The 26,441-nt window shown below is 41.0% G+C and overlaps 2 protein-coding genes across 3 annotated transcripts in view; one reads left to right on the top strand and one right to left on the bottom strand.

Moving 5' to 3' along the window:
- The first annotated feature begins 173 nt into the window (after nt 1–173).
- Nucleotides 174–6,983, top strand: NSA2 (NSA2 ribosome biogenesis factor). The gene is made up of 6 exons (XM_024194096.2): nt 174–281; nt 2,259–2,446; nt 3,151–3,301; nt 3,940–4,119; nt 5,305–5,497; nt 6,666–6,983. The coding sequence occupies exons 1-6, from the start codon at nt 279–281 to the stop codon at nt 6,731–6,733; spliced, it is 783 nt and encodes a 260-aa protein (XP_024049864.1). The 5' UTR covers nt 174–278; the 3' UTR covers nt 6,734–6,983.
- A 5,525-nt stretch (nt 6,984–12,508) lies between these two features.
- Nucleotides 12,509–26,441, bottom strand: part of FAM169A (family with sequence similarity 169 member A) — a 39,273-nt gene continuing 25,340 nt past the window's right edge. Inside the window, exons 8-13 of one of the 2 annotated variants that reach the window (XM_029910940.1) lie at nt 20,959–21,013; nt 20,447–20,585; nt 17,814–17,982; nt 16,912–17,118; nt 14,842–15,426; nt 12,509–14,307 (exon numbers count right to left, since the gene is read on the bottom strand). In XM_029910940.1, the coding sequence (XP_029766800.1) occupies nt 14,872–15,426; nt 16,912–17,118; nt 17,814–17,982; nt 20,447–20,585; nt 20,959–21,013 (1,125 nt within the window). In that variant the 3' untranslated portion in view covers nt 12,509–14,307; nt 14,842–14,871. Of the gene's footprint in view, nt 15,427–16,911; nt 17,119–17,813; nt 17,983–20,446; nt 20,586–20,958; nt 21,014–26,441 lie in introns of both variants that reach the window. The other variant, XM_029910939.1, reaches the window with a different exon arrangement.

Raw genomic sequence — 26,441 nt, 5'->3', positions numbered from 1 at the left:
AGCAGGCCCTGCTGGCGATTCAGCTACCGGGTTATGATTCAGGATTTTTTGGACGCCCCGAGGCGGGTGGAAGGGAAGGACCTCGGCCAAACGCGGCGTATACCGCTTGCTACAAGCGGAAGGAAAGTGCCGGTACCGGAAGTGGTTCTACCCGGAGGCGTTTCCCGGCCGCACCAGTCTTTTCCATCTCGTCGTGCGGCGGCCAGACGGGATCGCCGGCGGCTGAGACCCGAGCGCGAGCTGCTACCGCCGCGCCCGGCCCCACGAGCTAGGCTGCCATGGTGAGAGGAGCAGGGGGCGCTGGGAGGGGTGAAGAGCGTCTCCGCCGAGAGCAGGGGGGAGGGGGAATGTCTGTACCTGGAGCGGGCCTTGGGCCAGGCGTAGGCGGCGCCCCCTTGTCCCCAGCGGCTGCAGAGTCGGCCTGTCCCGGGAGCAGCGGGGCCCTGCGCCCCCCTCTTAGCGTCCCGTCCCGGGGGCCTCTTCCTCGGAGACAGGCCGGCTGGCTCACAGCCCCCGTCCCAGGCCCTCCGGGGCGGGGAGCGGGTGGCTCACGGCTGGCGCCCGTGACAGTGCGGCATAGACCGGGGCTCCGGAGGGTTTAAAATACGCGTCTCTGTGACCAGCCCCGCCGGGCCACGGTGAATGAGATGGTGAAAGTCGCGGGCCAGCGCCCGGAGAGCAGCAGGCTGCTGCTGGGCCTGGGCTTCCCGGTGCTTCCCTTTCCCCCACCCCCAGGGACTCCTCATTTCTGACCTGCCCGAGCGGACACGTGCACACTCCTCTTCACCCCCCCTCCCCCCACAGTTCAAAAACCAGTGCCCTGGGGGGGAGAGAGCTCAGTGGTTTGAGCATTGGCCTGTTAAACCCAGGGTTGTGAGTTCAGTCCTTGAGGGGGCCACCTAGGGATCTGGGGCAAAATCAGTACTTGGTCCTGCTAGTGAATGCAGGGGGCTGGATTCCATGACCTTTCAGGGTCCCTTCCAGTTCTATGAGATAGGTAGATCTCCATTTTTTTTTTATTTTAAATTTTAAGTGGCTTCAATCTCCAGCCCCTGCTGTGGCATTTCAGCTGGTGCCTCCCTATGCATATAGACAAAGCATCAGCCTGACAGCTCAGTACTGTGCTATGCCCCTTACCCCCCAGCTCAGTCTCGGTGAAGGGGAGCACTGATCACACTCCTACAAACAAAACCCAGTAAACTAATCCAGCTGTTGCTCCTCCAAGCTAGGATGGAAGAAGAGAATATTTTATACCTGTTTTGTAACAAGTGAGAGATGGTCTGATGGTGGTGACTCATTTAACTCTGTAGATATTTAAACATTGGGCACTTAAGAAGACTATCTTGTAAATCTAAACTGTAACTTCAGTGCTTATCATTTTCACACAAGCCACCCTTGCATTTCTGTGTGGTTAAACTAGAGCACTAGGAAAGGGCTGTTGAGTGGAGCAGGAATACAATAGGTCTTCATTAATATGGGCAGGCTCCCAGGACCCTGTATACATGGGATACAGGACTTCTCTTTTGAGTTATCCTGAAGTTGGGAGCATGAACCATGGGAGCAGATACTTATCATTAATTGCAAACAGGATATGAGGGTTGGCATATCTATGTCATCAATTGTACATATGGCCTCCATTACCATAATATGAGTGCCTCACAACCTTAAATGTGTTTATCCTCACAATGCCCATGTGAGGTAGGGAAAGATTATTATACCCACTTTTCATAATGGGAGAGGGAGAGAGAGACTGATCACCCAGCAAGTGTGTGGTTAAGTAAACCTGGGAATATCTGCTTTCTCTCTCTGGGAGAGGCAGTCCTGCAGGGAAACTCTGGGAACAGCCAAGCTTCAGACTGAGGATTAGCTCTGTTTTTGTTTGGGTTAACACTAAGCTGACCTCAGGAATGAGGTATGTGTGGACTCTAGACCCTGTGTGTGCCTTCTGCCCTGAACAGTGTAGGAACCCCACCTGTTTAGTCTCTCTCTTTCAGATTTGTGATACTAAAGTAATTCTTGCTTGTACAGTGACTGTTGTAACAGCATGGTACTGCTCTCAGTCCATTATTAATTGACCATGTCATGTGTGATGCATCCAATAGTTTTGGAACCAGCTATCTCCAAGACATATTCCATCATGGTGAATGTCAGATCTCTGGTACACACTATGCAGATAAGAGGAAATTGAGTCTATTGTGCAAACAGCTTCTTGCCACACTTTGCTAACTTCTAAACAAAGTATCTCCTTTCATGTACAGCCACAGAACGATTACATAGAGTTACACCGCAAGCGATATGGCTATCGCTTGGATTACCATGAGAAGAAGAGGAAGAAGGAGGGCCGTGAGGCTCATGAACGGTCAAAGAAGGCCAAGAAATTGATTGGGTTGAAAGCCAAACTCTACCATAAGCAGCGCCATGCTGAGAAGATACAAATGAAAAAGACGTGCGTATCCATTTTTTCCTTGACATGGTTGAGCTCTCATGGTAGTTTAAGGTTGTGACTAGACATTGATGTAGTTATGAATTATTAAACTACTGTCCATAGAGGCCTGTTTGAATTGCACACTAAAACTTGAAAAATGCATATGACTTGCAGGAACAAATTGTTTTGTAACATAATTAAAATATTTCTCCTTGCTCTCCCCTATCACAACTGTTCCTACCATTAGATGCTAGCAGTGGATCTAGCATCTAGCACTAAAAGCACTACCAGTGATGAATGTTAAACACTAGAACGGCTTCTAGATCTTACACTGATGTACCAGTCGAGGGGTGGGTAATGCAACAATACATGGTAATGCATTTAAGGGCTTTCCATGGCTTTCGTATTCATTCAGATATTTCGCTGTTGCCCTTCTTGTAAACAGTTAACAGAAAAAGCTCAGCGGTTATTATAACTGAATTAATTAGAAGAAAAATATTTTGATTTATTTAGCTTGTCCACTTGACAGCATTTTGTGCATAGATAATTTTGGTCATAAATGCTGAAGTTAGAAATAACTTGTATCTTTAAAGAGAACCTCTGAGCATACATAAGGCTTAAGATGACAGGCCAATGTGATAGTAGCTCATGTTGTCAAGTTGCTATGTTAGATTTTTTTTGTACACCCTGAGGATGTTTTTCTGCATACTTATTTTTCCCTTTAGCATTAAGATGCACGAAAAGAGAAACACCAAGCAAAAGAATGATGAGAGAACCCCAGAAGGAGCTGTGCCAGCATACCTGCTGGATAGAGAGGGCCAGTCCCGGGCTAAAGTTCTCTCCAACATGATCAAACAGAAACGAAAAGAAAAAGCTGTAAGTAACAGAAACATTCAGACAATTGCTATTACTAGGGTTTGTTTAATGACCAGTCACAGTATTCATGCTGACTTCACTTGCAATCTGGCGGCAGAGTCTGAATAGTTCTGCAAGTTTGATTGGCATCATGTTAAGCACTTTTTTTTTTTTGGCAGTAGTTATAAACTCAGTATATTGGTACCTGCAAAAACTCTTAATGGCAGAGCTATTGAGTCAGAAAAATAGCTAATAAGCATATACAGTAACTTTCATGACATTTAGCAACAGCGTTAAATCTCCATTGACTTCAATAGAATGTTCTTCCTCCTCATAATCAAAAATGTTTCTTGCATTTAAAAAATATTGCCAGAAAAAGAACAGCAACTAAAAATATATCGTCTAATAGATATAAAGAATTCAGATGTTTGAGACAATAGTGTGTTCCCTATGCTAATTGTCCCAGTTTGTCAGAATGATGGTCAGTGGCTCTTTTTATAAATGTCTTTATTATTATAATATTTTTTGAGTTGCTACACCGTAAGTCGTATAAAAAGGAGGAACTATAATTTCTCTTTAGTAAAACTGTGTTTTATTCTTTGATATCTGTTCCCTTCCTTCACCAACACTTTAATAATGTTACCGGCCCTTCTTTGTAGGGGAAATGGGAAGTTCCTGTGCCAAAAGTCCGTGCACAAGGAGAAACAGAAGTTTTAAAGGTGATCCGTACGGGAAAGAGAAAGAAGAAGGCCTGGAAGAGGATGGTTACCAAAGTCTGCTTTGTTGGGGATGGCTTTACTCGAAAACCTCCTAAATATGAACGATTTATTCGACCAATGGTAAGTTATCTGTATACAAATATGATTTAGAGTATATTTATAACATTGAGTCAGTACATAGTATTTGTCAACAGTGACTCTCCCCAGTGAGGAAATATACTTTGGTGATAATTAAGGTTAAGATTTCATTATTTTTAGTAAAAGTCATGGACAGATTGCTGGCACTAAACAAGAATTCATGGAAGCCTAAGCCCCCAGTGCTGAAGACCAATCCCCACTGCCAGGGGCTAACAGCCCGAGCCCCGCCACTTGAGCTGAAGCCCTGAAGTCGTGGAGGTCACGGATTCTGTGACTGTCTCATAACCTTAGTGATAATCCAGAGCTAAGGTTGAAACTGTTGTAAACCAGCCACATTTCTAATAGTTTCCTTGTAGAAGCCTAAATCATAGAAATATAGGGCTGGAAGGGACCTTGAGAGGTGTTCTAGTCCAGACTCCTGCGCTGAGGCAGGACCAAATAAACCTAGATCATCCCTGACAGGTGTTTGACTAACCCACTGCAATCTGATGTATGAGGCGACCCCTGAGTTCTTTCAGGGAGGCAGTGGCTCAGTGGATAGGGCACTGGTTTGACACGCAGACCACTTGGATTCTATTGCCAGCTCTATCACTGGCCTGCTGGGTGACCTCGGGCAAGTCATTTCAGCCCTCAGTTTCCCCATCTGTAAATACGTTAATGTTATTTACCTCCTCTGGAAAGTGTTTTGTGATCTGGATGGGAAAGAGCTCTGTATGACCCTGATATTTATAATTTCACAATAGGTGGGACAGGGGAGGAATGGCTGCAGTTTTAGGTTTTACAAGAGACGCTTAGAAATTAAGAGCTTGAGTCTAAAAATAATAAGGTGAAATACTTTACTATTAGCTCCTGATTTCATCAACATGCAGAAACCATCTGCATAACAAGTATTCTTCTTCCCATACTAATTTTAAAGTGATGCACACTGAAAATGTACAAATCTGAATAGTCTCTAGAAAATCTTATCTAATCTGATTATTTATCAGGGTTGAACAAATCTGACATTTTACAACAGACAGGTGACTTTTTTTTAAAAAAATACCAAAATCACTGTAATCATTTCTCACTGTAATTCCTAAGATACAGGAAATTATGGAAATAACAGTGTAGTTTGGAGGTCAACTTTTTTTTAGTAATGGCTGTAATAATTTTATGTTCATGTAACAGGGCTTACGTTTCAAGAAGGCTCATGTAACACATCCTGAACTTAAAGCTACTTTTTGTCTACCAATACTTGGTGTAAAGAAGAATCCCTCTTCCCCTCTGTACACAACATTGGGTGTAATTACCAAAGGTACCGTTATTGAGGTGAATGTGAGTGAGCTTGGCCTTGTGACACAAGGGGGCAAAGTTATCTGGGGTAAGTATCCAACAAAAAGTTATCAGCTGTATTCCATAACTAGTCTAGAATTTTAACAAAGAATAAAGAGAGATTTGAATCTGATTTGTTGTTATAAGCATGTTAGTCTTAAACTTTCAGTTCACCTTGTAAATGTCAAATTATGTAAGGGTCCAAAATCAGCAATACAATACTCAAAATATTTGAAAATCACTTTCTTACCTGGGTCTAAGTTCAAGAATCTTGTTTGCTCTTCTGTGTTTGACATTAACCAGTAGCCCTAATCCTGCAGAGACTTAAGCAAATGTGTAACTTTATGCAGTGTGAGTAGTTCCTTTTGTTTCAAACATATGCATAAGTATTTGTAGGATCAGGACTACTGTTTCTAGCAGTTGTGAAGTCAGTTGTGAAGTTACAGTGAACAAATTCTTGAACTCAAGACTTGGCAAGTTAGAGGCAACTTTTTTTTTTCCAGTGAGATTAAATATGGTTGTTTTGGGTCTAAAGTTCTTCATTATACACTCTGAGCTCTGGAGGGAGCTTTCATAAATAAGCTGGAAAATGTTGTAGCTAAATTGATCTCATTTTTCTTTAAGAATAATTATATTAATATCAAAATGCAGTTCTAATATTGCAGTTAGTGTTTTGGAATGGGAGTCCATTAGACTATACAAGGTGGGATTGGTGGAGGGGAATTTTAAAGGTGTATAAACTTACATTTATTCTCAAAACGTAAGAACTAGGGGTCACCAAATGAAATTGTTTTATACCTGCTGCCTGTTAAACACAAGGAAGTTACTTCTTCACACAGCGCATGGTCAACCTGTGGAACTCTTTGCCAGAGCATGTTGTGAAGGCCAAGACACTATAACAGGGTTCAACAAAGAACTAGATAAATTCATGGAGGATAGGTCCATCAATGGCTATGAGCCGGGATGGGCAGCAGTGGTGGCCCTAGCCTAGAAGTTGGGAATGGGCAAGAGGGGATGTATCACTTGATGATTACCTGTTCTGTTCATTACCTCTGAAGCATCTGGTATTGGCCACTGTCAGAAGACAGGATACTGGGCTAGATGGACCTTTGGTCTGACCCAGTATGGCCATTCAGGATTAACTTTTTAATTTTCTGTAGTACCAGAAGCTGTTGGAAAATGCTTTATTCCAATTTTTTTTTCTTTTTTTCCTTTAGGGAAATATGCACAGGTAACCAACAATCCAGAAAATGATGGTTGTATTAATGCAGTCCTGCTTGTTTGATTGGGGTCTTAGTAAATATTGCATATGAACTCTTGCAAAATCGAGGCAAGTAAATCAAGAAGCTTGCAAGCAATTTAAGACCTTTAGCTTCCCACAAACCAAGCGTCAAACTTGAACCCAAGAGAGGAAGGCCAAAGAACTTAAACAATCAAGTTCCTGAAAATTTTACAAATATTAAAGCCCAATAGTATACAAACTGTTTGTTCCATTGAACATTACCAGAATAAAGTCAATCCGCTTTCCAATTTTGTTTTTTGTGGGGACAGTTTTATTTTTTTCTGAACTTTTTACTGAAACTGAGTGATGGTTGCTCTCCTTCTGCAATTTGTGATGCAGGAATCACTTTAGAATTGCTAAATCTAGAAGAAAATTCAACTGAGGTTCTTGACAGTGGGTAACAATAGGGCAGAGTCATGCATACAAACTGCCCCTCAGAGCATAGATTAAGCTGAGGTCCGAAAGATGGATGGAAAACAGAGGAAACCCCAAGTTGTTGCTGTTGCAGAGAGGGCCAAGCAGTTGCAGCAAAGAGTGCTGATTGTCAGAAACTGCACAGCACACAGGGCATATTCTGCCATACAATATATCCAGCTGACTGAAGCTTACTTGCTGGTGGGAAAACCCCATAAAGAGTGATGTGTACCCCAAACTTCACAGATTCACATGTGAACTAATGGAGAGGACCTGGAGGAAGCAGTGAAGCTGGGAGAAGGGAAGGAGAGAGCTCTAGCTGCATAGTAATGTCTCAGCACAAGTAATAGAACCAACCTTTTAGTACTTTAGTGCCACTAAGTATTCTGCTGGGGTTAGAACTGCAGTTAGAAGGGGAAAGCCTCTGACTTGTAGGCATTAGCTATCTGAAAGGCTGTGTGCTTTGAACAGGTTTTCTTTCAATCACTCAGACACTTGATGCAAGGATTGCTAGAGGTGTGTCAATCTTTATCCTATGCATGAACCTACTGTCTTCATCATCATTCCTCCCTCCCCCAAATCTCAGCTGCATCAGAGGAGGAAGTAGGGCCTGAGAGCATGGATCTGTGTGCTTCCAGGCAAGGAGGTAGAGAATACTGAGGAGTCTGCAGTCATAGATTTCTCTGCTGCCTTGTTTCCTGATGGCAGTATCTACTAGGTGTATATACTATCTATTGTATTTTCCTTCACTTCTGAGGTAATTCTAGACGATACCTACCATTAAATCAATAACACTTTTTTTTTTTAAAGTACTAATGTAAATTCTTTAGTGAATGTAAATTCAGGGGTTATTCTTAAATTCAAATTAGTTTAAATGCCATTTGGTTATACTCTAAATATTTATTCAGAAAGCAATTAAGCTTTCAAAATAAGAATTTTTCCTTCTGCTGTAATATTGGTCAGAGATCATGAACATACTAACAAGCTGTAGGAAACCTCCTACCTAGACTATTAGTTGAAAGTTATGCAATGAGTTTTTAAAAATATCTTTCCCTACCTTTTTTGTACATGTTGAAATAATTGGAAACAGATTTTTTTCAATAAGCAACAAAGACATGAGTTATTCAGAGTAAGTGATTTGATTTTAAGAGGTACATAATTTTAGTCTATAATCACAGTGGGACATACAAAAACATCCAATCAAGCTTCATTTGTTAGAGGATACTGCTAATGCAGTGTCCAAGCTATTGTAAAGCTAAATTAGACTTAACTTTATTTTGAATTTTGGAAAAGATACTCATTTCAAAGGTGCTTGTTGATGCAGTTACTATTGGTTACAAGTAGTACACTAGACCAATGGTCTCCCAAACTTTTCAGGGTCATGCCCTCCTCCTGAACCGGGGCCAGGAGCAGGGTGGTGCTCCCGCCCCACCCCTTGTGGGGGCTGGCCCTGGCCTCAGCTGCACCCCATAGGGGGATGTGCCCCACAGTTTGGGGACCTTTGGACTAGACAAATACTGATTCCTGGCTCCTCTCATACTTGAGGTATGATCTAGTCAAAGCTTTGTTCCCCCTCCCAAAAATATATCTTCAATGGTTCCCTCTATTACAATCTCCCAGATTGTACAGATTTTTGCATATTAAATTTGATTGGAACAAACAGTCTGATATGCTAAAAGCTGCAAGTAATTGTATGTTCATCTTCCATCGGCTGTTTAGGAATACAAGTTTTTGGGTTGGATGACCCACTACATCAGAAGTTAGGAAAAAAAAAAACAAAAAAAACCAGGTTCTTTAAAGCGGTCCATGAAACAACCACCCCCACCAATAAATATCCAATCCAAGATGTTAAAGGTCAGTCAGCTCAGAAGCTAACTTGTCATTAGCTACTCCATCTATACTTGCTTCAAGTCCTCAGCAATTATACACATCAACTATCTTACTCTGATGATTTAAGAAGCTAGAGGTAGTCCTAAACAAGGAAATAATTTGCAATTACATGTTATTTTGTACATGTAGACTATATCACTACCAGTGCCTTATGCTGCATGATCACATTTTTAGCTCCATAATGGTAGAGTTGTAACGGTAGAATTTTTGTAATAGAAGGCAACATACAAAATAGAATATAAATTAAGGCCCCAAACCTGCAAACATACTTCAGTCTGTAATCCCACTCTTAAACAGGCTTTGTATTCAACACATTGTTGCAAGCTCATGCCATATTTTATTTCTTTAAGCCCCATTCCCCTTGTGTCAGATGATTACTTAAGAATCAGCTTTCATTTAAAAAAAGGTTCCAGCCCTCATACTTGTAGAAAAAAGGGCCCAGAGCCCCAAAGGTATTTAGGCTCCCAACTTCCATTGATGTCAAGACCCTTGAAGCTCTGGGACAAGATGCCTAAAACACTCTTGACTGTGATTTTTCTGGACCTGACTCATTTATCTGAATGCTTGGACTTGGTGGTACTAGATATATCAAAAGGTATTCTACATAGTCAAATGGGACTGCTGACATGCATAAAGTGAAGGATATGCACAATGCAAGTGTCTGCAGAACTGGGACTTAAGTCCATAAAAAACTGCCATTAATGGATTAAGCTAAATGCATTTTTTGTACCAATTTTACTACAAAAGCTTCTGTCTAAAGTGTTCATGCACTGACTGGCTTAACTGCATTTTTTTTTTAAAGCCAGAATTTTTGAGTGTTTTAGGAAAATCTTGTCAGAGCAGTGTATTTCCCAAGACTATGCCTTCTAATTGGTTAACTAGTTTTCAGACAAACATTCATACAATGAACAAACAAAGAAGTTACATGACAGATTTGAATTTAATGAGGATCACAAGCAAATATAGTGTGTACTGATATTTGCTTGGGGGGGGGGGGAAGGGGGCATTTTTGTGATGATAGGCTCTGGCCCCAATCCCTCCCACATCTCATATCTGAAATGCCAGTTGAATTTGTTAAATCTTCACATACAGTAAGTGATAGACAATTAGAGGGACGTTTTCATCTAATTGTGGTCTCTGCTTATGAAAACACAATCTCAAAGATATGTTTTAATTTAACTCATATTCATGCTGTAAACACAATCCACTTTTAGCTGCATAATACAGTTGTTGCCAATAAGGACTTACTCCTGAAATTGTGTCTTCATGGCACTTTGTAGAGCTACATTGGCCTCACTGGGGGGTTCATATAGGTCCACTTGCATGGATGCAGTTGCAGGATCAGGACCTACATGTGCGACTTCTCCCTTCTCTCAACTTACGTTTTTGTTCCTCCAGTCTGTGGAGGATCATGTTGCAATTTGTATTTTGTTACTATTTTAAACTTAAGGTTAAAGAACCTTTAACTCTGGAAGACCTGTTTAAGATATGTATGAAATATACTGCACTGACTGGATAAATTATTAGTTGTACCTTATACCTCCAGTGGTTTAGTTTGAAGTTAATAATTTATAAGAAAATTAAATGCAGACATATGAAGTTATAAAATGGGGAGCGAGGGGGGAATCAGTTTTGTCTTGCAGTTCACATTTTCAGACTGCAATCCTAGGGTTTATTGAAAAGTATTTTTCATTAGGTGAAAAATTCAGATTCATAAAGTTAAGTTATTTTAATATGTATTTTATTCTATACTCTGGTTAGTGAGCTTTCAAAGTTTCATGGTAGTATTTAAATTATGGATTAAAGCTAACAGTTAAATATTGACATTTGGAGAACTATAAATTGTATCTTAGTGAGCTAGAGTGATTGAAAATGTTTGCTGTTTAGCAGAGGGAACTCAAATACTGAAACCAAGGAAAAGTCACAAAATATAAGTTTAATTACTACTTTGAAACATCTCAAAAAGCCATCAAGACAATACCAAAGGAAAAACTAAAAATACTATAACAAGACTTAACACAGTAATCCAGAATAGCAGTACATCTTCCATAAGAGATTTATAAACATAGTACCACATGTTTAGAAAACACCTAACACCACATTTATGAAAATAAATTTAAAATGTATCTCCTTGGAAATAAAGTTTGAGAATGGTGTATCATTTATCAGAATGGAGCACATAAGCTGACACTTGGACTATTTATTGCTTGCGTATGTATAACTTAGGTAGTGGTGTTGATGTCATTGTAAATGAGATCTAATTACTGAACTCCAGGGAATATTGTGATAGTGGAGGTGGGGAAACACAGCAAAGAATAAGCGACATAGCATTTATCAAGCTAAAAGTAAAATTCCAGTTCTGAAAAAAGATATGAATGCAAGTTTAATGTGATGGGTTCTGGGAAACAGGATGAGAACAGTAAACAATATTTCTGCATGAAATGAACATAGACTTTACAAAGAAAAGAATATGAATTTGTGGGAAGCAGAGCAAATCTTCATGAAAATTAGTAAGCAATACAAATAAGACATGAACGAATGTCAGGTTCAAATACAAAACCATTTATCATCTAAGGGTGATAAAGTTAGTGTTCTTTAAGTTCTGTTCCTAGACTAAATAAGGCTCAAGAATAATACTGCTTGCTTTAGTTGTCCTTATATTGTTCCACATCATGTTTTAGTAACATTTGGTACAAACTATAAAAATCAAACACTGTTCTGATTTTGGATTGCTGGTGTGGTAAGATCTTAAAAAGTTCTAACAGTTCAATGGTAATCTGAAACAAGAAAGACCGTGTTTTACTTCTGTTAAGCCTAAAAAAGGTAATTTTATTTCCCAAAGTTAAACTCTTCATTGACATGCTTAGTTGTAAATGGAGGTGTTCTCTTTGCAATAGTATAGCAGAAGGTATTTGAGATTATGCTATGTTGTAATTGGATTTTCAGCACTGTAATGAACATTAATTCTTTTGTGCGAATAGCTTGATTTCACCAGCTCATTATTAATTGTTAAGATAGCTGATACCAAATATGACATTTAGCTCAAATGACTGGTGTAATCCTTCTCTAGTAGTAGGATATCCCTGTTAGCAGCAGAGTGGCTGTAAGAATTCTTAATTATGCACCTGTTCTCCATATTCAGTTCTTCCTAATAATCAGGGTCCTGATTCTAATCTCAGTTTTGCTAGTTTTACACAAGTGTAACTCCTTTGGACATCAATGAGTAACTCAGTTTACACCAGTTTAAGTGAAATCAGATTCAACCCCTAAGACTGCTCTTGCTGCCCCTGAAGTCAAGTGGAGTTTTACTGTTGAAATAATAATTGGTGCTAACTGTGCAACTGCAAATTTAAATGTTCAATGAACAGGAAATATGTGAAACAGGATATGTTCGCATAAGTTAGTTCTGGGTTATCCATATGGGGGGGGGGGAAGGGGGAGGAGGGAGAACCACACAAGTGAATAGACCTTAAATGCAGCAAGCCAGGGTGCATGGTCTGAAAAATGCTGTTGTTTAACACAATTGAAAATGAAAGTGAGTTTTAATTAAAAGATATTTTTGTAAGTATCTACTGAAGTACACGAGTCCATTACTCTTTCCCAAAGCTTAACTCTTTTCAACTAACAGCCTAACATTCATATCATCCACTTTTTAAAATTTACTGTACACAAAAAACATCTTTTTAGATCAACTCCCTGCCCCCTAACAAGTTCAATTCTTGCAACAATAAAATGTAGTGTTTTCCAGCTGTCTGTTTTTACAACAATCTTAGCGCTAAAAGAGAAGCCACAGCATACATAACAGAAGGTTTTTCTTGTGTGCTTTATAGAAAATGTTTAATTGGTTTTAGAAAGCCTGAAGGTTCACTTGAATATTTATAAACAATCAAGAAAAGTTCTGCTTATACCTCTCATCCACAATGTTCATATACAACAAATGTACATTGACAGGAAAAGTTGCAACATTTTAAGAAATCCAAATATAGCTCAATGATTCTATGCACCCCAGTTCCAGAGCATATGCAATACAAGCCTCTAAAAAAACCTGCACCCTCATTTTAAAGTGAGTGAAAACAGTTTAAAAGAACAAGGGTGTTTCACCAGCTAAATAAGATAAGAAAATATCTAAAAAGTTAAACTGTACATCCATAAAATCAAAGCAGATTCTTATATTTGTTTCATAGAGGATAAAAATTAAAAGATCATTGATGTTATTCAAGTGAACCTTTTATTTATAAACCCTAAAGAGAAATAAGTAGGTACCTTTAATTTTGAGACATGTAGGTGCCAACTTTTGCTCATCTATCTTATAAAATATGTAAGAGTACAAATAGTCACATTTCTTCCTTTCTGTGCATGCACCACTGTTCTTACTTATTCCTGAATTTTTACCCATTATTGCAGGAGCTTCATTATTGGACAGAAATAAACGGCGATTTAAAAATATATAATTGATGTCTGACATTGCAATTTGAGTCAAATGTGTTAGAGATATCACTGAAGATAGCGTAAAAGGGACTATTCGGAAACACGGATGAATGGTCTGGGTTTTTTCCTGCCTACTCTCTGTCTGTCTGTCTGAATGCTGCAAGCTTGGGTGTTACTATCCAAGTAACCAAACTGGAAAGGTGTTATCCCAGGAATTACAGCAGAGTCAGGGCTACTTCACTTTTTCATCTAACTGCAACAATCTCCTGGTAGTTGCACGAAGACAATAATTTGGCATACACAGATGTTTGCTGCAACTCCGATTAATGTTTACTTTACACTAATGAAATGTCATGGTATACGTGGAATTTCTGGGCTCACAGGAGTCTTGCACCGGATAGACATCACATCTAACGGCTGCTGAATGTACCAGCTAAGTATTTGGAAGATACCAGGTAGCATTCCCTATTAACTTAAAATCAGCCCATTTCCAGCTAAAGGATTATTTTCTGCACTGTGACACAAAGGTAAATGATCAAGAACCAAATCAGCACATGCACATGGGGTGGCAGTTCAAACAGTTCTGTAAATGTATGGGCAGCTCAACACAAGTAAAAGTAGATGCTGTAAAATGTATGCTTAACATTGAATTTTGAAACGATAAATGTATAACTTACCATATAAGCATCATTAATGCTCCACTAAAAAGCTTCATTATTGTATTGTACAATGCTAGACATTGTTTTGACAGTGCTTCAGATCATGGACTCAGCTGTTTCTCTTTCAAATGAATAGTAAATGGGATTTGGAAGTAGGGGTGGAAAATCAGTTCACCTAAAACAATACTAGAGAAAAAATAGATAGCACTGTTCATGTTATTTTGGACCATTAAGTTGTAAGAGTAAGTTCTTGTGTATACTCCCTTCATCTTGAGATCAATATTTATGCCATATAGTCTTTTACTCTATTCTCTGGTAGTCTATGTGAGTTTTTCCCCCTCAGTCCTGTTTTTTTTTCCTTAAGCAGAAAAGACAATTTTATAAACATCTGATGTGAAATCCTGGCCTCACTGAAGTCAATGGGTTTAGGATTTCACAGATGGTATTTTCTTCTAACAATTCTAATCTTAAATGTAAATTTTGTTGCTTTGCTAGCACAACTGTTCCATTTATTCAGCATTTATCCTTTATAAAGGAGAAGACTGGCCATTTACTTCCATACCCTGATGAAGCTCATTGTATAGTGGTTAAAAATTCAAGAAAAATTGAGGAAAGGTGGTGAATCCCGAAGGGAAGTCCAACCCAAACTTCTGAATACTTGTGTATCCTGTGTCCCATGCGATTTAAGAATACCCTATTTTAAATGAAATAATAACTTACAAATAGCTGGATTAACAAGCGACTTCATTGTTAAGCTGGCTTTCCTTTCTTCTTGGGTGGTCCTTTGTATCCTTTGGCCTTTCTTCGTAAATTCCTCCGATCTACTATTGGTACCTCAATTTCTGTTTCTTCTGAGCTGCTGTCAGCAGCTCTCTCTGCCGCTGTCTGCGTGTATTGATCCATCTGTTCAGAAGACTCCTCAGACTGCTCTTCTGATTGGTTCTTTTGTCCTTCTGAATGTTGCTGGAATGACACATCCTCAAGTTCAACCACTATCAAAGAACTCTGACCAAGGACAACAGGGGTTTCTTGTGAGTCATGCCCTGCTTCCTCACTTTGCTCTTCCAAGGAAGACGATGCTTTGGGTGACACATTTTCAGAAACTGATTCTTCTAGTGCTTCAGTTACCACAGAGTTTGAAAGGCCATTATCAGATGGTTCTTCTTTTGGCACTGAAGCTACAGTATCTGCACTTTCATCAGATGATTTCTTCCTTTGGGCTGCTTGCTGCTCCTCTTCAATGCCCTCTTTTTCCATAGATACACTTTCCTCCATCGGTATTTCTGAATCAGTAGTGTTCATAACCTGAGGAAAAAATAAGAGTCAAAACAATCAATGGGACAATTCACATGTTCTTGAGATGGTACAGGCTCTGGGTCTTCCCCTGCAAGGTGCTGAACACCCTCAGCTCGCAGTGGGAGTTGAAGCACTCAGCAATTTACAGCATTGGGTGCACCATTAACAATCTTCTCCTTCCCCTCACACAAGCCATCTTCCTGGCTTAGGGCCTTGACATTATCTGATTTTTTTCTAAAGCTTTGAAATACAAAAATTCAGAGGATCACTCAGGCACAATGGGGCACACTTAGAAATTAGTGCAGAGTAAGCATATGTACTTGTTCCAATAGTTAGCATTCTGCGTGGTGCCTATAACTGTCTGTGAATTTAGATTGTAAATTCCTTGGGACGTGGATCTCCCTCTCTATTGTATCAAACGTAAATTACTTGTCTTCGCTGTCAAGGCCCTTCAAGACCTATCCACACTCTACCGATCATCTCTCATGCAGTATCAAAAGGTTGACTCCCACCTCCGATTGGCCCATGATGCCAGCCATCATCGCCCACTATTCAATTTTCAAACAAGCATCTTTGTGCTTTCTCCCATGCTGCTCCCCACTCTTGGGAGCAGCTACTCGTGCACATCCACAAAACTACATTATCCTCCTTAAAACTCTTGCCTACAAAAAACTTGGCAACAGTTCAGTTGCTACAGTCCTGAGACCACTGCATCATGGTGATCAATACTGTCTCATTTCCTTGTACTCCCGTCTGTCTGCATCATCTCTTGTCTTAGATAGATTGTAAAGCTCTTTGGGGCAGGGATCTTCTGTTTTTGTACAGCACCTAGCACAGGGGTTCTCAAACTGAGGGTCGGGACCCCTCAGGGGGTCGCGAGCTGTCAATCTCTACCCCAAACCCCGCTTTGCCTCCAGCATTTATAATGGTGTTAAATATATAAATAAGTGTTTTTAATTTATGGGGGGGGGGGTCCGCACTCAGAGGCTTGCTATGTGAAAGGGGTCACCAGTAAAAAAGTTTGAGAGCCACTGACCTAGCACAATGAGGTCCTGGCATGGGACTGGGGCTCTTAGGTGCTATGGTATTACAAATAAATAAGTTTCTTATACTTTATCAGCAAATAATTGGTGCAATATATTTTATTTTGCCCTACTCATTTTATCAAAGCTAAGCATTGAGAGAAATTACTAGCCACAACAGAGGGATGGCTTTTTGAATGTGGTTATCTTCCACTAAAATACTAGATATGTATTTGAGTATTGCTAAGGGAGATTGGACCAGAGCATCATTTTCCTTAGTTTTAATTAACACAGATTCCTTGCTACTGCATATTACTAAAACAGCAGTCTTATTTTATTTATGGATTTTGCCATACGTTCTGACAACTGCTTTTGCAAGTAATTCATGGCCTATACCTATTAAATACATAAATGTAATATATGCATTGCAGAAAAAAAGACCTAAAATATCATTTTGTTGCACTTCCCTCACCTTATCTGATGCAGTGTCTTCAGAAGATTTCGCTGAAGAGTCAAGGATTAACGGAACAAACAGAGTTAAAGATTCTTCTTCTGGATTGTCAGACTGTAATTTTGAATCACCATCTAGTATTTCACTAGCTGTTTCCTCTTCAGTCATGAGTGATGTTTTGATAGTCGCTTCTGTTAGCTCACCATTGAGTGGCTCTGATTCAGTTTCCTAAAGTGACATTCGTAAGTCAAGCTAGGGCACAACCATCGTTCAGAACATCAGCATAAAAAACTCAGAGGCAGAACTTTTGCATAAAGACTTGATCAGCAGGGTGTGAGATTCTACCAAGACACCAATGTTACTTCTAGCTTTAACTTCATAACTTCTGTTACAGAGTAAAAGTGTTATGCAAACAGTTATATATATATATATATATATTTTATGTTTTGGCTTTTTTCAAGCATAAAAATTAAAGCAAGCATTTTCAAAATTTACAGGACTCTCTGATATACAGCAAGCCATTGGTTCCTTGAGGATCATCTAATTTTCTTTAGAGATACTAGACCAGATTCTGGCCTCTGCTCCAGCTACTTCTTGCTGCCAGAGTTAACAAACTAGCTGGGGATTCACCTTACGGAAGCTCTTGTGGACTCTAATGTTCACATTAAGTATGGAGGAAGTTTCCCTAACCATAACTCTGTACCAGCTTCATCTTCCAAATGGATTTAAGATGTAGTCCCACATAAAATGCATTGCAATAATTTCATATAGAGTTGGCAAAGGCACACATCATGGTAGCAAAGACCACATTTGACACAAAAGGTTGCAATCTCCTGCTCAGATGTGGATGGAAAGCTTCCTCAAGCCTACCACCACCACCTGGGCCTTATTTACACTGAACCTCAACCAGTCTTAGCTGTTACCTCTTTCTCATCTTGTTTCTCAGGTGGTGATATACAGAACTCTTGTGTTTCCAATACTAACTGGTCCTCATTTTCAACTACTGTTTCCTCTTCATTTTCAACTACATTTTCTTCAGATTCTTCTACTAACTCTTCTGAGCTTTCAGATGTATGTGCTACAGGTTCCAACCTGTAACAGAAAATAAAACACTTTTAATTTTTTTAGGTTAACAATCTCAGTGACACCATTAAATAATGAGAACTTTCTCCCACAGTAAGTTAATTAGTATAATACACATTCATCATATAGGAGTGTGGAACCCAGCTAAATAAATAAAATTATATATTGAAAATGGCCAACTCCTAACTAGATAGCTATTCAACTAGACTGTTGCTGCACCAATATATAAAGAGGCCTCTATCTTCCTTCCATTGAATTCAAAGCTAGAAATCAGAACACCTTCATGAGGGCTGCAAGCTTCTGAAGTTATAAAATGTTAATTCTGGTAAAAAGAATTTGGACCCTGTGAAAAGAGACCCAGCTTCTCCCAACGCAGGTATACCACTATCAGTCTTATGTGACTTAATTGTTTGAGTAGCCTTGTAAAGCTAAAATGATCATTAACTTCATATGGCTTACAAAACGTCTAACTGGATTAGAATTCAAGATAGCAGACAGAACACAGATTGGCTGGAAAAGTAAAGCTTTGATGTAGCCAACAGGTAATGAGGTCTCAGAAATGTTCACTTTTTATTTTTGGGATGATGGAATTTTTCATCTTTAAGTGCACTTAGATTGTATATATGAAGAAATGATATTGTGCACAATTAACTTGTATACAGTTGTTTCACAAGCGTTCTGTAACTACACACACCAGTTTCTCAAGATGGATTATGGCAGTGGTGTCACAAAATTTTTACTACAAACCCTAATATCCTGATTTTCAAGAATAGTCATCAGCTTCCCAAGTATCCAACTAGCCAATTATCTGTGGCTACAAGTCTCGAAGCACTGATTGCCAATCTGTGGGACAGGTGGTTAGAAATCACTGAATAAATTTTATATATTCCAAACACTGTCCATTTTACAGCAGCATATTGTCTATAAGTGCATAATAGCATATCATCTCTGGTTCCATTTAGCTATTCACAAGGAAAGTAAAAAGCAGAACCTGGATAATGCAGGACATGTGAAGCCACTTAGGGCTTGTCTACACTGGCACTTTACAGCGCTGAAACTTGCAGTGCCGTAAAGTCCCAGCACTGGCAGCCATGCTGGCAGCTATTCCCCTCGTGGAGGTGGTTTTTTTTAAGAGCACTGGGAGAGCTCTCTCCCAGCGCTATGCCGCGACTACACAAGCCATGTTAAAGCGCTGCCGCAGCTAATTTTGTTTCACCGCTTGCTACACTAAGGGTATGTCTACACTACAGGATTAATCCGAATTTAGATAATTCGAATTTGGGAAACAGGTTGTATAAATTCGATTGTGCGCGGCCACACTAAGCACCTTAATTCGGTTTTTAACCACATTAATTCGGTGGTGTGCGGCCACACTACCCCATTAACTTAAACACAGTAATTCGGTGGTGTGCGGCCACACTAACCCTAATTCGAATTAACAAAATCGATTTAGGCTCTACTCCGTTCGTCGAGGTGGAGTACAGAAATCGATTTAAAGGGCCCTTTAATTCGAATTAACTGGCTCTGTAGTGTGGACGGGTGAAGGGTTAATTCGGATTAGCGCTGCTAAATCCGAATTAATCCCGTAGTGTAGACCAGGCCCAAGTCTTTTGAACTTGATCGTTTCGGTAAGGAAACCTGTCCCTCCCCAACAAGTCATGAAAACAGATGTCAGATGGACATGCTGCAGGAACGTAGATTTTTACACAAACTACATTCCAATTACTATAACGAAGTGACTTGAGAAGTGAGGTTTTTTACCCACGAAAGCTTATGCCCAAATAAATCTGTAGGTCTTTAAAGTGCCACTGGACTCCTTGTAGTTTTAACAGAATACAACTAATTTCCTTTCAATCAGTCTATACCTTTTATCAATCCAAACATGTTTCAGAGCCTAACCAGTAAAATTCTCTTCATTTTAGTTAGGGGGTTTTAGTATTTTTGTGTTTGCTTTTTTAATTAACCCTACTATTCTCCATGGGAGCCTGTGCAATCAATGTTTCAGGGTTTCAGTGGCCTTTCAAGAGTTTTTGTACCATACAAGATAGAAGTCAGAATGCAAAAAGCTCTATATGTTCCCATTTAACAAATACCACACACACACACACACACCCCTGAGAACATTCTCACAGTGATGTATATTTAAACTTTGATTCTTCAAGATTTCAGTACCATAAAAATTGCTGAATGTGCAACTAGTCACCACAGTGTTGTTAATGTCGTTCCCAAAATCTGCCGAGTTTATATGGAAACACAAACCATTGCTTTAGTGTGATCACTTCAGAGTCGGCAGCTTGCTTTTCCCCCCCTAGAGTTTTGTTTTTAAAGTAATCAGCAAATCAGACTAAAGCAGGGGAAGGGAGGGTATATCAATTTTGCTTTCTAATGGGATAGGAAATAGCATGTACCACATGAGTAGGTACACCACAGCTCTGACACCACTGAAACTGCAAAATGAAAAGTGACACAATACCTGCTTCCTGATATCCAAAGAAGGTTTTCATCCTCTCCTGAAGGAGTTTCAGTTTCAGATTCCTGGCTCCTCTTTCCTATCCTGGGACGTTTTAAATGACTGCTTCGTGTTCGAGTGGAAACTGGCGTAACATCAAGCTCTTAAAGATACAAAAAATGAATGTAAATGAAAGAATACACATACCTAATGGATCTGCAGATTGTAAGAGAATAACTTTAGTATTTTTCATAAAAGTAGGCATATGCAGGGCCTAAGTGAAAAAGCATTTCATTATGGGATTTTTTTAAAACAGACCAAAATAAATTTACAATACTAGCATTCATCCAAGGATCTTAAAGTACTTTACAAACATCATTTAGGCCTCAAAACACTTCTAAAAGAGGCATTAGAATTTTATCTATTTTGCAGATGACTAAATCAAGGCACAGAGAAGTTAAAAGTAATGGTGAAAATGGGCCATTACCCTACTAAAATTTAAGAACCATAATATTGATGTTCAACATTATTTTTACCTTCAGAAGTGCTTGCCTGGGCATCTAAGATGTCTTTGCCTTTTTGAGAATCAACCTAAAGCAGAAAAACATACTGTACTTTAAAAGTCTGAACCACTGGAGATTCTATTCTCCTGACTGAAATGCCTTCATCTCCTAACCCCCAGTTACATTCTGGAATATTAATTCAAAGTCGCTCTTTGGGAGACTGACTACATTCAGATGAAGGAGTAAGTGGAAAAATGGTATCTTCTCAATAAAGAGATCGGCTCACTGGGTGAATTTAGAATCAGATCTACTCTCTTAGTGACTAATACACATTCTTACTATCCCAAAACATCTAGTTTGGGATTATTAAAAGAAAAAAATCAACCAAATTAATAAATCTTTATTACTGGTGATGATGTGGCAAGCTGAGTAAAACAGAGCTTCAGCCTTAGATTCTAGGTGTAGGCTGCAGAGCCAGCGGGTAGATGAGTCGTCTTTTTATTCATGACCAAACTAGATCTGCAGTCATTGAGAGACAAGCATCCAACCCCACAAATCTATTTTTACAATAATTTCTCAGAGTATAAGCTTCTTGTTTTAAAAACAGACCTATGATTAATTGCCCTAGATTAGCTACTTTAGGTAAACTAGCACTAAAAAGAGGCCATGTCCACCTGCTCTGCTGCAATTCCAACCCAACCCCAAAGACCTCTGCTGCAAGACCCAGTGGGTTGCAATGAGTTCTGTAATACATTGATATTGAGATAACGTCAATTAAATTTAAATAGAGGGATTTGTTTAATTATATATTAGTGTTACAATCACTTCAGTATTCCTTGTGTTTTTATAGACAAAAATAACGTAATACACAGGTACATGTGGGAATCGTTTTCCACATTAATATTTTACACTACTCTTAAGCCTTCAGAATTTTGTACTGATAATGCAGTCATCAGGGAGAAAGCCAGTTCTAGTATTTTAGAAGGGATTCTGGGATTTGGGATTCTGGCCTCCAGAAAGTATTTTAGGCTTTTGACATTGGATGCATTTCTTTTTTCCCCTCCAACTTTTGGACAGGGGCACAAGTGACTTGACTTTTTTGGTAGGGCTTGAATTCTTAATTCACCACCACAGCAAGCCTTAACAGCAATTAAATGGCCCACTGCTCCTTCCCCCATAATACGTGACTATAGCCAACAACCTTATATAAGTGCATTAATCAGTTGTTTCTGCTAAAATGATTACCAGTAGAGATGACATTTAAATAATCATAATCAAGTTTCAGAGTTAGAAACTTACTGTTATGAATGACAGCTCTCAGAGTTATTGTTTCAGGCTTGTTTACAAACTCAAGAAGAAAACATTATATATCTGTTTGCATTCAGTTTACCTTTGGGAGGTAACCTTCTCAACCATGCTAGACACTTACATTTTACTTTGAATACAAAGTTTAGATTTCAGTAGCTAGGTTTTGTGCCTAAGGCACCAGTCTTGCATAATTAAAGTTTACTCCCAAGTGCATTCTGACTGGCTTGTACAATGCAAACTAATACCTCATTAACATTCATCAGTATTCACTGTATGCAAGCAGCTTTATCTTGTAGAATTTTCCATCTCTTAACAACTGCATAATAGTCAACAAACAAAAATATTCAATTGCATATCCATATGCGGGTGAAATTTGGCTGAGGTTTCAAATATGCACAAAGAAACTCACATTCCTTCTGCAGGGGAACTGAATAAACCTGAATGCAGGCTGTACACTTTACATCATGTTCATCTACAATGCGATTATACACTTTCATGGACACTATCTTCTTAGACAGATGCATTTGATGCTTCCATCTGATGCCAGAGAAATGCAGCCTTTGCACTATGTGTGTCTACAGTGCTTCTAAGGGTATGTCTACACTACAAAATTAGGTCGAATTTATAGAAGCCGGCTTTATAGAAATCGGTTTTATACAGTCGATTGTGTGTGTCCCCACATAAAATGCTCTAAGTGCATTAAGTCGGCGGACCGCGTCCACAGTACCAAGGCTAGCGTCGACTTCCGGAGCGTTGCACTGTGGGTAGCTATCCCACAGTTCCCGCAGTCTCCGCCGCCCATTGGAATTCTGGGTTGAGATCCCAATGCTTGATGATGCAAAAACTGTGTTGCAGGGGGTTCTGGGTACATGTCGTCAGGCCCCTCCCCCTCCGTCAGAGCAACGGCAGACAATCGATTCGCGCCTTTTTACCTGGGTTGCCTGTGCAGACAACATACCACGGCAAGCATGGAGCCCGCTCAGCTCAGCTCACCTCACCGTCACCATATGTCCTCTGGGTGCCGGCAGACGTGGTACTGCATTGCTACACAGCAGCAGCTAATTGCCTTTTGGCAGTAGACGGTGCAGTATGACTGATAGCCGTCATCGGCTATCTGGGTGCTGGCAGATGTGGTACTGCATTGCTGTACAGCAGCAGCTAATTGCCTTTTGGCAGTGGATGGTGTATTATGACTGGTATCCGTCGTCGTCGTACTCCTCAGTGAGTTCAGTCAGAGGCACCTGGGCAGACATGTTTTGTCTCCTGGAGACTCAGTCCTGCCGGCGGTCCTATTGAACCGTCTTGACGATGATGACTAGCAGTCGTAATACAGCATCTTCTGCCAAGCACCCAGAAGATGCCGATGGCTATCAGTCATGCTGCACCGTCTGCTGCCAGTTTAAGATGTAAAAAAATAGATGGACCAGATTTGTTCTGTATTCATTTGCTTCCCCCTCCCTGCGTGAAATCAATGGCCTGCTAAACCCAGGGTTTTGCGTTCAATCTTTGGGGGGGGCCATTCTGTGTGACAGTTGTTTGTGTTTCTCCCTGATGCACAACCACCTTTGTTGATTTTAATTCCCTGTAAGCCATGTCGTCACTCGTCCCTCCCTCCCTCCGTCAGACAATAGTTTCGCGCCTTTTTTCAGACCAGAAGCCATAGCATTGGGATCATGGAGCCCGCTCAGATCACCGCGTCAATTATGAGCACTATGAACACCACGAGCATTGTCCTGGAGTATAGGCAGAGGCAGAACATGCCAAAGCAAAACCAGGCGAGGAGACGATTGCAGCGCGGCGACGAGAGTGATGAGGAAATTGACATGGACATAGACCTCTCACAAAGTACAGGCCCCAGCAATGTGCAAATCATGGTGTTACTGGGGCAGATTCATGCCGTGGAACGCCGATTCTGGGCCCGGGAAACAAGCACAGACTGGTGGGACCGCATCGTGTTGCAGGTGTGGGACGATTTCCAGTGGCTGCGAAACTTTCGCATGCGTAAGGGCACTTTCATGGAACTTTGTGACTTGCTTTCCCCTGCCCTGAAGCACCAGATTACCAGGATGAGAGCAGCACTCACAGTTGAGAAGCGAGTGGCGATAGCCCTGTGGAATCTTGCAACGCCAGACAGCTACCGGTCAGTCGGGAATCAATTTGGAGTGGGCAAATCTACTGTGGGGGCTGCTGTGATCCAAGTAGCCAATGCAATCAAAGAGCTGCTGGTATCAAGGGTAGTGACTCTGGGAAACGTGCAGGTCATAGTGGATGGCTTTGCTGCAATGGGATTCCCAAACCGTGGTGGGGCGATAGACGGAACCTATATGCCTATCTTGTCACCGGAGCACCAAGCCACCGAGTACATAAACCGCAAGGGGTACTTTTCAATGCTGCTGCAAGCCCTGGTGGATCACAAGGGACGTTTCACTAACATCAACGTGGGATGGCCAGGAAAGGTACATGATGCTCGCATCTTCAGGAACTCTGGTCTGTTTCAAAAGCTGGAGGAAGGGACTTTCTTCCCGGACCAGAAAATAACCGTTGAGGATGTTGAAATGCCTATCGTTATCCTTGGGGACCCAGCCTACCCCTTAATGCCATGGCTCATGAAGCCGTACACAGGCAGCCTGGACAGTAGTCAGGACCTGTTCAACTATAGGCTAAGCAAGTGCCGAATGGTGGTAGAATGTGCATTTGGACGTTTAAAAGCGCGCTGGCGCAGTTTACTGACTCGGATAGACCTCAGCGAAGCCAATATTCCAATTGTTATTGCTGCTTGCTGTGCGCTCCACAATATCTGTGAGAGTAAGGGGGAGACATTTATGGCGGGTTGGGAGTTTGAGGGAAATCGCCTGGCCTCTGATTACGCGCAGCCAGACACCAGGGCGGTTAGAAGAGTACAGCAGGGCGCGGTGCGCATCAGAGAAGCTTTGAAAACCAGTTTTGTGACTGGCCAGGCTACAGTGTGAAACTTCTGTTTGTTTCTCCTTGATGAACCCTTCCCCCTCCCCCCCCCGGTTCACTGTACTTCCCTGTAAGCTAACCACCCTCCCCTCCCCCCTTCGAGCACCGCTTGCAGAGGCAATAAAGTCATTGTTACTTCACATTCATGCATTCTTTATTAATTCATCACACAACTGCAAAGGTAGCCCGGGAGGGGTGGGGGAGGAGTGAAGGACAAGGACACACTGCAGTTTAAAACTTTAACACTTTAACTCTTATTGAAGGCCAGCCTTCTGATGCTTGGGCAATCATCTGGGGTGGAGTGGCTGGGTGGCCGGAGGCCCCCCTACTGCGTTCTTGGGCGTCTGGGTGAGGAGGCTATGGAACCTGGGGAGGAGTGCTGTTGGTTACACAGGGGCTGTAGCGGCGGTATCTGCTCCTGCTGCCTTTCCTGCAGCTCAACCATACGCTAGAGCATATCAGTTTGATGCTCCAGTAGCCGGAGCATCGACTCTTGCCTTCTGTCAGCAATCTGACGCCACCTATCCTCTTCAGCCCGCCACTTGCTCTCTTTAGCCCGCGATTCAGCCCGCCACCTCTCCTCTCGTTCATATTGTGCTTTTCTGCACTCTGACATTGACTGCCTCCATGCATTCTGCTGTGCTCTGTCAGCGTGGGAGGACATCTGGAGCTCCGAGAACATATCATCCTGAGTCCGCAGTTTTCTCCTTCTAATCTTCACTAGCCTCTGCGAAGGAGAAACATTTGCAGCTGGTGGAGGAGAAGGGAGAGGTGATTAAAAAAGAGACACATTTTAGAGAACAATGGGTACACTCTTTCACGTTAAATTTTGCTGTTCACATTACACAGCACGTGCTTTCGTTACAAGGTCGTATTTTTCCTTTTATATTGAGGGCCTGCCGGTTTGGTGTGAGAGATCACTCACGCAGTGCCAGGCAACAGAATTCAGCTTGCAGGCAGCCATGGTAAGCCACAGTCTTTTGGCTTTTTTAACCTTCATAACATGTGGGAATGGTTTCAAACAGCAGCGCCCTCATTTCCCATACCAAGCACCCGTTGGGTTGGCCATTTAAAATGGGTTTGCAATGTAAAAGGAGGGGCTGCGGTTTCCGGGTTAACATGCAGCACAAACCCAACTTCCCCCCCCCCCCACACACACACCCAATTCTCTGGGATGATCACTTCCCCCCTCCCCCCCACCGCGTGGCTAACAGCGGGGAACATTTCTGTTCAGCCGAGCAGGA

This window comes from Terrapene carolina, unplaced genomic scaffold (genome assembly GCF_002925995.2).
Source record: "Terrapene carolina triunguis isolate 2854851 unplaced genomic scaffold, T_m_triunguis-2.0 Scaffold69, whole genome shotgun sequence".
Classification (NCBI taxonomy): domain Eukaryota; kingdom Metazoa; phylum Chordata; order Testudines; family Emydidae; genus Terrapene; species Terrapene triunguis.
The sequence above is the reverse complement of the archived record's forward strand: the minus strand, read 5'-3'. Positions and strand labels throughout refer to the sequence as shown.

Bases quoted from the DNA above. Each gene is read 5' to 3' on its own strand.
- NSA2 (XM_024194096.2), top strand. The intron at 2,447-3,150 runs GTGCGTATCCAT...TTTTCCCTTTAG, and splicing joins AAGATACAAATGAAAAAGAC to CATTAAGATGCACGAAAAGA. The intron at 3,302-3,939 runs GTAAGTAACAGA...CCTTCTTTGTAG, and splicing joins AGAAACGAAAAGAAAAAGCT to GGGAAATGGGAAGTTCCTGT.